At 48.3% G+C, this 13,687-nt stretch overlaps 1 protein-coding gene across 1 annotated transcript; it reads right to left on the bottom strand.

The window, feature by feature from the left end:
* Positions 1-4,313: 4,313 nt before the first annotated feature.
* Positions 4,314-10,849, bottom strand: LOC137311387 (E3 ubiquitin-protein ligase TRIM39-like). The gene is made up of 3 exons (XM_067978628.1): positions 10,696-10,849; positions 9,470-9,604; positions 4,314-8,072 (listed from the first exon to the last, which is right to left on the bottom strand). The coding sequence occupies exon 3, from the start codon at positions 8,056-8,058 to the stop codon at positions 7,549-7,551; it is 510 nt and encodes a 169-aa protein (XP_067834729.1). The 5' UTR covers positions 8,059-8,072; positions 9,470-9,604; positions 10,696-10,849; the 3' UTR covers positions 4,314-7,548.
* Positions 10,850-13,687: the final 2,838 nt, after the last annotated feature.

The following is a 13,687-nucleotide window of genomic DNA, read 5'->3' as shown; positions in this document are numbered from 1 at the left end:
GTGTTATGATGTCCAATCTGGGTACACATATAGCGCCCACAAATTTGATGGTGCAAGTAGGGGTGACACAGGATGAGGTGCAGGAGGAGTTTGAACATCTGGATGGAATAATGCTCTATTCGAGTATTGTCCTTTATAAAGGACAAAAGGGGGGAATGTGGAAAACCATAAAGAGATACCTGACCATATTAACTTTCTATTACACCTAAACCATAAATGTGGACTTGACCATATTAATTTTCCAGTACCCTTAAAACCAAAAAAAAAGAAATGCATGATGGATAAGTTGACCATGTTAACTGACCAGCTGAATATAATAGAAAGCTTATGTTTTAGTTCGCACCAAAGACATACAGAAGAGCTATTGTTTGCTTATGTTGATAACTGACTAACAGAAATGAATGACCATATAGCCTTGAGACTAGGTACAGACCCTCTGATAAGAAAGACTGTTTATTAAGGAAAATTATTTTCCCAGGACAGTGTTCAAAAATCACGAGGCAGTCATGAGGAACCAGAGGATGGGTTCCCTATTTTGATTGACTAACTACTTGAACCAATAAAGAATGTACATGTACGCCCATATTCTACACAGGTAGACGTTATTGATTAAACTGTATAAATGTGAACTGTTTCCTTTGTTCAGTGAAGAGGTTGTTCTGAGCACAGCTTTCCTTGTATACAAGTTTCTTTTAATAAATTCTTACTTGTCTGAAAATAAGTGTTTGGAGTTAATGCATTGTATATAATAGGTAATTAAGTTTTCGACATGGGGAAATGGCTTATGTTCTGGAAAAATACAAAAGAATTTTAAGAAATGATTAAGTAAAATTATTAATCCCAGATTATCTGAGGTTTAACCAATGGTACCGAGCCGTCGAGGCAGCAATTGGTCAGGAAATTGATCCCATGGCCGTGTCCAGAACATGATTTAGGGACAAAGACGAGGTGTCCAGGATACACATGGGGTCACGTAGGTGACATTTTGATTTAAATTTGTTTGTTTGGCTGAATCCCCAAATACAGGTGAGAAACTGGCCACTACATGCTGCTGGTTCATTTCACACGGGAATTTCCGGGATTCTGAGGGCCCGCCTGCTCAAGCAGGCTTCTTAAAAAGGAAAGAAAGAAAGAACTTGCATTTATATAGCGCCTTTCACCACCTCATGACCTCCCACAGCACTTTACAGCCAATTAAGTACTTTTTAAAGCGTAGTCACTGTTGTAATGTAGGAAACCCGGCAGCCAATTTGCGCACAGCAAGATCCCACAAACAGCAATGAGATAATGAGCGGATAATCTGTTTCAGTGATGTTCGTTGAGGGATAAATATTGGCCAGGACATCAGGGAGATCTCCCCTGCTCTTCTTCGAATAGTGTCATGGGATCTTCTACACCCACCTGAGAGGGCAGACAGGGCCTCGGTTTAACGTCTCATCCGAAATACGTTATGAGAAAAGTAGATACGGTGCTTATCTGAACAGTTTTATTTGTGTTTTCTGGTCAATTTGGCAGCATTTTGGCCGATGGATTAGTTGCTTTTTCTGGGAACTCTGCCATTTTTTGTAGTTCTGATTTATTTTGCTGCCAATGCTTTCCATCAGTATTCTTTGTTTCTGCCGGCATTTCAAAATTCATTCTGGGGATGTGGGCCTCGCTGGTGAGGCCGGCATTTATTGCCCACCCCTAGTTGCCCTGGAGAAGTTGGTGGTGGGCCTTCTTCTTGAACCGCTGCAGTCCGTGTGGTGAAGGTTCTCCCACAGTGCTGTTAGGTCAGGAGTTCCAGGATTTTGACCCAGTGACGATGAACAAATTTAAATGGCACCATCTGAAGTGCTGGACATCACATTCCTTACTGGGTTCCCAATGTGCTGGATGTTTCAGGGGAGGAGGAGGAGTTCAGGAGGGGCCACCAAATATAGGTGCAATGTCACCTGAGATGTTCTGTCTGCCCCCATCACTACTCATGACCAGTATTTCTCGCTGCCCCTACCTGCACCTGGAGATGTCAGAGAGACCTGTCTTCACCACCTCTGCTTCACAAGACAGACTGTTCCACAGCTGTGCCGTACGCTGCAGGGTGACCTGCAGACAACATCTGGAACAGACACATCTTCCTGTAGAGGTGAAGGTTCCCACAGCGTGAAGCTTTTATGTTTGCAGATTCCTCCAAGCTCCCTCAGGGACAGTGAACAACAGAGTCAAACAAGTGACAGATGCTGTTTTAACAAGAGAAAGGAGGCAGCATCTGGACAGGAATTACATCAAATTTTACAGCACAGAAACAGGCCATTCAGCCCAACAGGTCCATGCTGGTGTTTATGCTCCACACGAGCCTCCTCCCACCTTACGCCATTTGACCCGATCAGCATATCCTTCTATTCCTTTCTCCCTCATGTACTTACCGAGCTCCCCCTTAAATACATCGATGCTATTTGCCTGAACCACTCCGTGTGGTAGCGAGTTCCATGTTCTCACCACTCTCTGACACAGAGCTTTCAGTGGGTAGTCGGCATTCCTTGAGTGCAAGATGGCACCCAGGCAGACTCAGGGTGCCTCGTATCAGCCCTATGGTCGACATGTAAAGAAAGGGTTTGCACTCAGTTAATATTAAGATGATAACTGGCCACAGAAACATAATTCTGACCGTTAAGGCCAATTACCAAGGAAGCAGCCATTATGTCATTAGAAAGCAGCATCAGAGTGGCTGCATTTTTGGAAGAAACACAAAGGAGGAGGCAATGGCTGTTAGAAAACCAGAGTTCATCACCTGAATTCATGGCTGCTGAGCTCACTGAGAAAGCCCCCAACAGCAGAGAAGGCCCTTGGGCTGGAAGCCTGATCATCTGTGTGTTGTCTCATGTACGTCACCTCCGCCTACAAGAGAAGTCTGTCACCCAGCTTTGACACCTTGAAAGAGCGCGTGCAAAAGGTCAATCATTTGTACCATTTTTGAAATGCTACCACCCAGAAGATGCAGGAGTTCCCATCTTAGGTTTGCATCATCTCTGATGATCCCCACAAGTAACTGCACAGCCTTCCTGCTGAGACCAGCAAATTTCTTCATTTGCAGTCAGGTGCGAGGGGCCTGGCTGACTTCATGGGAATGGTGGGGAACCTTCCTTGATGCAACTTGCATCTGTGCTTTTACTGGACGCTGGCCATAAGACCCAAATAGGGCCACCTTCACTAATTCACTACCGCGTTTCCTCCATTACAACAGTGACTACACTTCAAAAAACTACTTCATTGCCTGTAAAGCACCTTGGGACGTCCTGAGGTGGGGAAAGGCACTATATAAATGCAAGTCCTGTCCATTCCTTTGCAGCAGGACCTCCAGATCTTCATTTTGCCCAGACCTTATTATCTCTCACTGTTGGTTTGATCCTCTCTCAGGCTCACTGTTCTCAACTGGTTGCCTCAATAAACGTTCTGTGATTTGGATTGTTGTAAATTTGGTTGATGACAATATTGACAAAATACCAAGTAAAACTAATCCAGACAATCACTAATCCACATTATGTAGCTGCAGACATCTGAGGCACCAATCAAATTTGACAGTCGGATTTAAAATCTGGTCCTGGGACGGGGGGACTTTACATTAGTTGAAAATGAAGCAGAGACTCTCCCCGTGCCCAGAGAATGAATGGAGTCTGATTCAAGCAAACTTTAAAAAAAGAGAACATAAAAATCGACATTTTTAAAAATACCGGAGGTGAATGCATTTTAATAAAAGGTCAATCTTTTGAAGCTTTTTAGAATTTTCAGTTTTCAGATTCAGAAAAGCATTTCATCCACGTATGGATTGTGAAAATAAAAAGATCAAAGCAAGAAGAAACTGGAGAAAAGGCAGAGTCTGCACTGGGTTTTCCATTCAAAGTGTCCGACTTTAGCACTTACCAGCAATTGTGTTTTTTTAATTAATTCGTGGGATGTGGGCGTCACTGGCTAGGCCAGTATTTATTGCCCATCCCTAATTGCCCTTGAGAAGGTGGTGGTGAGCCGCCTTCTTCAACCGTTGCAGTCCGTGTGGTGAAGGTTCTCCCACAGTGCTGTTAGGAAGGGAGTTCCAGGATTTTGACCCAGCGACGATGAAGGAACGGCGATATATTTCCAAGTCGGGATGGTGTGTGACTTGGAGGGGAACGTGCAGGTGGTGTTGTTCCGATGTGCCTGCTGCCCTTGTCCTTCTAGACGGTAGAGGTCGCGGGTTTGGGAGGTGCTTTCGAAGAAATGCTTCCGAGCATGCTGCCTTGAACAGTCAGTTTAACAGTTCCTTTGTTGAATTAATACTTTGAACCAAACTCAGCTCCTTTAGCAGGTCATTAATAACTGGGATTGAAAAGTCCAAAATCATTCAGTGAGTGTGAGCGATCGAACAACTGACTTTAAATCATTCAATGAATCTGAATTGCACTCACCACAGATAAGGTTAAGAATTGTTGTTACAAGAAGTTTAATCACCGTGACATCGACACAAAAGTTCTTTCAAATACGAGAAATGAAAGAAACGTGTTCCAATCATAACAAGCTGTATAATAACAAAAAGTATAGACATGATTTTCACCCAAGGATGCTGTCCCACATTATAGACGAGCTCCCACCATTCATGATTCCCAAGGGGAGAGGTCCCCTTTTCAATCTCAGCATTACGTTGTTTCATGTGCACTGTCAGTCTATCAATATTAGGGGTTTTAAACTACAGAAGTAATCTAAGAAAGTGGTTTCCCTTCTTACTTCTCAGTCTCAATCTTCAACAGCCCCTCCCTCCCCCTCCTTTGTGGGATCCTGGGGGCCTTATCCAAGGTCCTCATCTTGTTAGCATCACAGACCGATCTCCAGCCATTTGCTCTTCTAATCGAAGTTTCATTTGGTTAATATTACACATCATGATAGAGACAAAGAAAATCATAATACATTGTACAGAAAACTACAGAAACTCGGCTCCCCCAAATACTACCATATTATCAAGAAATCTTGGACTTCAAAGATCCTCCAGCTCCCCTTTTTCCCATTATCCATCTTGTGGATAATTCAGGCTAAGTATTATTTCTCCCCGGCCCTCAGTTGTCCCAATTTCATTGTTAACTCAAAGAAACCCAATCCTGAATTCTGGAAATCCAAATTCTCTGTCCCTCTTTACTTTAATGTCAATCCCTCTGACAGGTACCAGTGTGTTTAACTCGATCCTGATTGTTTCATTAACTGCTCGGTTTATGGAGTTTGTGTCAGTGCTTTGATTAAAAAAAGTTCAGATCAGTAGTGACCCAGTAGATGTCCTCACTCTCCTGAGCACATTAACCATTTCATGTAGTGATGTTGTCAACGTGACTGAGCGTGTCTGAGACCCGTTCTTCAGGGCATCTTCATCATGCATTCCACATACGAGTTGCCTCACACGCAACATATCACATTTACACACAGCGGTTTCCCAAAATCATCCCAAACGTGACATCAAATACAAACCATTCCTGCACTTTCAGTCTGTCTTATCAACAGATCGGGGGGTGTCTGGAGGTCTTTGCTTATCTCCCCCTGCACGGTCCCGATGTCTCGGGTAGTGGCCAGGTTATAAAATATTCTTCTCACTGTTCAGTATAAGCAAGGACACAACCATCTCCAAGAGAAAGCTGTCAATGAACTATTCTTAACTGCCCTTCCCTGACTTTCACTGGATTGTGCATTGATCCCTGATTGATGTCCTTTGGGGGTTGTTCCCAGGTGATCTTTGTTTCTCACCGGTCACTCACACATCTTTTTCCCGACCCGCTGGTTTTGGTCATCACAAAATGTCCCATTATCACCCATGGTCACCTGGGACACTGATTGTAGACCCCAATTGGTGGGACAATTTTCCTGTTTATACCTCACACACTCAGTCACTTCCTCGTGTCTGATGAAGTTAAACATCCCATAATATTACCATTTCATGTTGGTCGTGAGCCCTGGAGGAACCTTACTGTCCAATAAACTAATAATCATTACCCCATAAACCATAGATTAAAAGTTCCCAGTCTGGTCCAATCTATCAATACATTTACTTAGTTTAGGACAGATGTGTTACCCCCCTGGGCAGTCCCAGAAGCTCTCAGCGATGCCCAGGAGACCCCGGGGGTGGAATTAGTCTCTGGTGTTAGTGCAACACGGGCGATAGTGAATGGACAGCCCATTTTACACCCCGCACGATTTTCCTTTCCACTGAAGTCAGTGTAACTCGGGCTGTCGATTCACCATCGCTGTTTTGAGCTACGGCCAAAGAACAATTTCAACCCCAGCCTTAGATTTTCAGAGCAGCTCTTTGAAGGGACCGTGACCTGTCACTACTATCATTCACTACTGAGATTAATACAGTCACACCTGTCACTACTATCATTCACGACTGAGATTAATACAGTCACACCTGTCACTACTACGATTCATTACTGAGATTAATACAGTCACACCTGCCGTTACTACGATTCATTACTGAGATTAATACAGTCACACCGGCCGTTACTACGATTCATTACTGAGATTAATCCCACGACAATTATGGAACTAAAGTAAAATTATACAACTTAAGAATACAATCAATTGGAACACAACAGTGTCACACCTGGAAGTGACGTCATCAGAAGGGGCAGACCTGGAACTGACGTCATCAGAGGGGCAGACAAGGAAGTGACGTCATCAGAGGGGCAGACAAGGAAGTGACGTCATCAGAGGGGCAGACAAGGAAGTGACGTCATCAGAGGGGCAGACAAGGAAGTGATGTCATCAGAGGGGCAGACAAGGAAGTGACGTCATCAGAGGGGGAGACACGGAAGTGACGTCATCAGAGGGGGAGACGAGGAAGTGACGTCATCAGAGGGGGAGACAAGGAAGTGACGTCATCAGAGGGGCAGACAAGGAAGTGACATCAGAGGGGCAGACAAGGAAGTGACGTCATCAGAGGGGCAGACAAGGAAGTGATGTCATCAGAGGGGCAGACAAGGAAGTGACGTCATCAGAGGGGCAGACAAGGAAGTGACGTCATCAGAGGGGCAGACCCGGAAGTGACGTCATCAGAGGCACAGACCCGGAAGTGACGTCATCAGAGGGCCAGACCCGGAGGTGACGTCATCAGATGCCCAGACCCGGACGTGACGTCATCAGAGGCCCAGACCCGGAAGTGACGTCATCAGCGCTCAGACCCGGAGGTGACGTCATCAGAGGGGCAGACCCTGAAGTGACGTCATCAGAGGGGCAGACCCGGAAGTGACGTCATCAGAGGCAGACCCGGAAGTGACGTCATCAGAGGCGCAGACCCGGAAGTGACGTCATCAGAGGGGCAGCCAAGGAAATGACGTCATCAGAGGGGCAGACCTGAAAATGATGTCATCAGAGGGGCAGACCTGAAAATGATGTCATCAGAGGGGCAGACCTGAAAATGATGTCATCAGAGGGGCAGACCTGAAAATGATGTCATCAGAGGGGCAGACCTGGAAGAGACGTCATCAGAGGAGCTGAACCAGGAGTGATGTCACCACAGGATCCAGAAACAGGAATTCATGTCATCCGAGTCTCAGATTAATTTAACAGTTTTAGGCATTTGTCCTCACAATAAAATGCTGGAAACACTGGTTCAGTAAATGTGGTTTGAAATGTGTGTAAATGTCTCAGTGAGTCAGTGACCCGGTGAAATGACAGAGTCCCGGCCTCGTAGTCTAACTGAACTCGGATCCTGATGTTAGACGGGATCGGTGGGAGGGCAGTGAACTGGGAATTGTGAGCGGCTGTGAGAGATTCATCATCATAAAACTCCAAACACCAGGATTTACTGTTGCCCCCAAGCTCAGACTCGTCCCCCTCCCTCTCTGCACTCCCACACACAATCCCTATTCCCCACCAATTCCCATCAGTCTCCACAAACCAGGAATGGGATCCTGAGGAGAAACTCTGGGAGCAGAGGACTTGGGCCCAGTCTTTAAACCTCTCTGGGTGAGGTGGGTAGGGCTGTTTCTGTTCAGTCCATGTTACTGATCTCAGATCATCAGACAGAACCAAGTTCCAGTTTACTGTCTTTGGATCCAGGCTCATCGGTGACCTTTGCCCTAGAGAGGAGAGAAGAGATTGGTCAGACAGGGTTATTCCACTCAGATCAATGATTGACAGCTGCAGGGTGGGAGTGTCAGTATTTCCCAGACAGTGTCAGCCCCATATTACCTCTTAGACTGGATTCATCCCATGTTAAATCAAAGGCCTTCAATCAGAATCCCTGTTAAATAGCAGTGTGTGGGTCCCAGTGCTGGACACTCAGTGCAAACACTGCAGTGGAGACACACAGTAGCAGTCAGTTTAATCACACAAGCCCCTGGCACTGTGCTCACGTTCTCCCAGACACAATGGAGGGGATTCACCGGCACACAACACATCCCACAGACTCACAGTTACAGCCCCACAATCTCAGCACCGGCTGTACTGGGAACACACAGCTCACAGGAGTGTGCCCTGGGCTCTAACCCTCCTGTTACTGTCCCATCCTGAATACAGGAGTGAGCCCTGGGCTCTCTCCCTCCTGTTACTGTTCAATCCTGAATACAGGAGTGTGCCCTGGGCTCTCTCCCTCCTGTTACTGTTCCATCCTGAATACAGGAGTGTGCCCTGGGCTCTCTCCCTCCTGTTACTGTCCCATCCTGAATACAGGAGTGAGCCCTGGGCTCTCTCCCTCCTGTTACTGTTCCATCCTGAATACAGGAGTGTGCCCTGGGCTCCCTCCCTCCTGTTACTGTCCCATCCTGAATACAGGAGTGAGCCCTGGGCTCTCTCCCTCCTGTTACTGTCCCATCCTGAATACAGGAGTGAGCCCTGGGCTCTCTCCCTCCTGTTACTGTTCCATCCTGAATACAGGAGTGTGCCCTGGGCTCTCTCCCTCCTGTTACTGTTCCATCCTGAATACAGGAGTGTGCCCTGGGCTCTCTCCCTCCTGTTACTGTCCCATCCTGAATACAGGAGTGTGCCCTGGGCTCTCTCCCTCCTGTTACTGTCCCATCCTGAATACAGGAGTGTGCCCTGGGCTCTCTCCCTCCTGTTACTGTCCCATCCTGAATACAGGAGTGAGCCCTGGGCTCTCTCCCTCCTGTTACTGTCCCATCCTGAATACAGGAGTGAGCCCTGGGCTCTCTCCCTCCTGTTACTGTCCCATCCTGCCCACAGCTTGATTAGAGCCTCCATCAGTTTACAAACAGTACCGCGGATTGACCTGAGAATTCGGATGAATCTTATGTCCCTTCGGTTAGTCCCTGTTCACTGTGAGTTCCCCAGGACCCCCCTCCAGCCCTGAGTCTGAGACTCGGACCAATTCCGAGTTGTGGAGAGGAAAGAGGTGCAGGAACTCGACCCTCGAATCCTCGGAGCTAAACCCTGACTGAAGAAACACCAGAGAAAAACAAAGAGTTAAACAGAAATGAATCACTGCCCCCGTGATCCTTGTGTAAGATTATAAACAGACCTTGGGATATTCCCGCTCTTCCCGTGATCCCAGTCGACAGCTGGAGGACGTTCCAAGGGACAGGGGCTGCCCCAGAGGAGCTGTGTGGGGGAGGAGTTACGTTCGATGGGCCCCTGTATTCGGTGGAAGCTGGCACTGTAAACAAAGCACACGGTGATTGGGAATTGTGACCCAGTGAGGTATAAAGACTCTGAGAAAAGGGCAGCAAATACTCAAAAACACTTGTTCTGTTGGACCCAGGAAGCCAATCGATGTGTGGGAACAAGTTAAGTCCTGTTTTGTCATCTCATCCACTGATTGGCTCTTGCATCTGTATAGTTTTGCTTCTTGATAAATTTCAATTACTATTTTTCACCCGTAGAGAACAAAACAGACCGACTGTGTATTGTGTAGAGTGAACCAGACAGCACGGGTGTGACAGACCCTAACACAGTGAAACTGACGGGGCAGGTATTACAGTCGGTGAAACCGACAGGAAAACGGGGTGGGAATTACAGAGTGAAACAGATCAGTCAAGTATTAGAGAGTGGAACAGATAGGGCGGGTATTAAAGGGAATGGAATAGAGAATCACAGTAATACAGAGAGTGAAACAGACAGGGCAGGGATGGGAACAATTCAATAAATAAATCCTTTTGATGCAAACTGTGGGAACAGTCAATGTTCCTGAAATCAGTCAGTATCAGGAGCTCCATTGATTTCAATCTCTCTCTCTCTCTCTCTCTATCTGTTTATATTTGTGTATATATTGATTGTCTTTGTCTCTGTGGCAGGGCGGGCGTGTCTGTGCCAGTCTCTGTGGCAGGGCGGGCGTGTCTGTGCCAGTCTCTGTGGCAGGGCGGGTGTGTCTGTGGCAGGGCGGGCGTGTCTGTGCCAGTCTCTGTGACAGGGTGGGCGTGTCTGTGCCAGTCTCTGTGGCAGGGCGGGCGTGTCTGTGCCAGTCTCTGTGGCAGGGCGGGCGTGTCTGTGCCAGTCTCTGTGGCAGGGCGGGCGTGTCTGTGCCAGTCTCTGTGGCAGGGCGGGCGTGTCTGTGCCAGTCTCTGTGGCAGGGCGGGCGTGTCTGTGCCAGTCTCTGTGGCAGGGCGGGCGTGTCTGTGCCAGTCTCTGTGGCAGGGCGTGTGTGTTTGTGTCTTTGCTGAATTATTTTGGATATTCCCAGCTGTCTGAACACAACTAACCCGACCTGCTCTCAGTCCCTTATATTGGAGAAAAGCTGCACGTTCTCACCAATGATTCCCAATATGTCTGAGTGATACTTTTCCGATCCATTCAGCCTCTTCTGGATAAGTTGAGATATATTGGACAGGTTCAGGGTGAGCGCTGGAACATCTGGGTCTGTGACTCTCTGAGTCTCAGTCACTCTGGAATGAAAGAGGAGAGAATGTTTTTATCAGTGGGGACATTTCAGATCAGAAACCCAAAGGGGAACGAGTGATCAGTGCAACAACCTGCACCCCTTCTAATGCTCGTACTGAGACCCCGCAGCAACCCATCCTGAAAATGGCAGAATCCCGGGATTTGCAGTCTCCCTGCATTCACACTGATCTCCACACGTGCAGTGGGATCCTGGTTTGCTGCCACTTCAGCTCAGTTTGTGATTTTCAAAGCCGTCTGTGTTCAGTCCAGTTTCTCTGTACTGGAGCCCTCATCTTTCCATTGTTAATAATTATTATTATCCTGAGAGTCTCCAGTCTGTGCTCCCACCTCTCTGCAGGATCACACTCTCTACAATCATGTGAAGTGAGGAGAGAAGAAGGAACAGCCTCCCAGGGACCTGGGATCGGTGGGATTCCCTCACAGAGGCCATGATTTTAATCTGCCTGTGGGATGGCAGCGGGGGGTCAAGGGGCCCGCGGGAAACCCGAAAAATTAATCCCCACCTTTCCCCACACGATCGCGACTTAATTGATGGCCCTTAACGTTGGTGGCGGGTTTGCCGTCTGAAAGCTGCGCAACGGGCGGACTGCGCACCCACATGACCTGCTGTCAGTTGGAGTGTCCATATTTAAAGGGCCATTGATGCAATGACTTTTGCTGCACAAAGGAACAACCAGGCAGAATGGAGCAGCAGAGGGACAAGGCAGCTCCACGATTTAGTGACTCCTCACTTGAGGTGCTGCTGGCCGGGGAGAGGAGGAGGAGGGAAATATTTTACCCGGCGGACAGGAGGAAGTGGCCTGCCTCTGCCACCAAGAAGGCCTGGCTCGAGGTGGCTGAGGAGGTGACCAGCAGGAGCAACATCTCCCGCACTTGGGTGCAGTTCAGGAAGCGTTTCAATGACCTAACCAGGTCAGCAAAAGTGAGTCCACTTCCTGATTCTCCTGCAATCCGTGGTGCACATCACTCCCCCACCCTCACCCCCTCTCACTCTGCACTGCCATCACATCACTCCTCACACCCACTTAAGGCTCATCCTCAACTTACCTTCACTTCCTCAGCACTTCCTCACCTCCCCATTAGTCCCCCCACCACTACCACTCAACCCAATCCTCATCCAATGTGATGTCTCTGTCTGATACTCACCCTCTGATGCACCTCTTTCACGGTCAGCCTCACCCAACGCAATGCATTCATTGGCTGACCACTTCACCCTCCCTCACTCACACGTCTGTACTTTCTCCCCTCGTAGGAGAAGAGCAAAATACACGGGAGAGGGTGAGGACTGGAGGGGGGGCCACAACTAATAGTGGTCCTCACAGAGGTGGAGGAGGAGGCCCCGCAGATCAGACGCACCCTCGAGTGCCTGTCCATCGGGGACGGCGAGACTGGCCCCCCACAAACATCTGGTGACACAACTTTAACATTCATCACACACAACATGAATTGATGTTAACAACGATTGGCATGTTGAACACCTCAGTATGCTCATCGCAACATGACACATCTGTGATGATGCTTAATATTGCCTTCTGTTCTCTCACAGGCCCTTCAATGACTGCAGTGACGGCAGAGGGCGATTCCTCAGAGGAGCTCCCGGCCTCTGAGGGTGCACCGTCACATCTGAGTGAGCCATCCACCAGCACAGATACTCACACCTCGATGGGTCCCAGCAGTGAGTTTGTTGGGTTGGCACCTGGTGAATCACCACACACAAGTGAGCACGAGCAGGCACTGGTCGCAGAGGCAGCTGTGGAGAGTCCGTGTCGGTGGGAGCACTCCTCTCCAGGCTCTGCTCAGCTGGACGCAGATGCTGAACTCCGGGGACCATCCTTTAAAAAGAGAATGATCGAGGGACAGCAGCAGATTTACGAGGTATTGGAACAGGTGCCACGCACACTCTCCACAATAGCGCAGAGAATGGAGGAGTCCAACTCCTGCATGAGTGGAATGGTGGCACAGATACAGGAGGGAATCTCTGAGATAGTGTCACAGGTACAGGAGGGAATCTCTGAGATAGTGTCACAGGTACAGGAGGGAATCTCTGAGATACTCACAGGTACAGGAGGGAATATCTGAGACAGTGTCACAGGTACGTGCGGGAACGTCTGCGATGGAGAAGGCGAGCCTCCATTGAGCTTCAAGCACGGCTCACAAATGAGTCCATTCAGGCCCTGACAATGGGCTTTCGGACTCTGGATGCCAACATGTCTGCCACCTTAAACAGGCAGACAGAAACTTTGGAAGTGGCCTTACTAGGCATCACACATGTCCTCCAAACTGTTGTCAGCAGGGTGGTAAGAGTGATGTGGCCCTGACCCAGGAGAGGGATGTTGGCAAAAGGGGACATGGAAATGGGGACACCACTCAAAGCGTTCCCATGTCTCACCCTTTGCCCCCCTCTCAACCAGTACCCACAATGCTGCCTCCTCTCCAGGTTGCCGAGTCTGCCCCTGCACAGGTGCAGGTGAAGCAGTCTTTGGAGGGACCCTCATGGGCTCCAAAACCCAGAGAGCGTCGGCCGAGAGCATCTTAACAGTCAGGCTATGAATCTGAGCAATTTGCCACTACCTCTGTTCCAGCCACAGGGGATGCACCAGGTAGAAGTGGGAGGAAGAGGAAGGCGAAGGTTTTGTGATCACCGGGGGTTTGCACAAGAGTGTCTGACAGACTGTCAGGTTTATCATTTATATTTGTTTTTTGTTGAAGTCACATTAAATATTATCATTCTCACCACTACTGCCACATCTTGCCCATTCTTGAGTCCCTTTTGTGATCGGGCCCTTTCATGTGCTTCATCATGAACGGTGAGACTTGATGCCACCCAGTGGGTGCGTTTACA

Source organism: Heptranchias perlo, unplaced genomic scaffold, assembly GCF_035084215.1.
Source record: "Heptranchias perlo isolate sHepPer1 unplaced genomic scaffold, sHepPer1.hap1 HAP1_SCAFFOLD_332, whole genome shotgun sequence".
Taxonomy (NCBI): Eukaryota; Metazoa; Chordata; class Chondrichthyes; order Hexanchiformes; family Hexanchidae; genus Heptranchias; species Heptranchias perlo.
The sequence above is the reverse complement of the archived record's forward strand: the minus strand, read 5'-3'. Positions and strand labels throughout refer to the sequence as shown.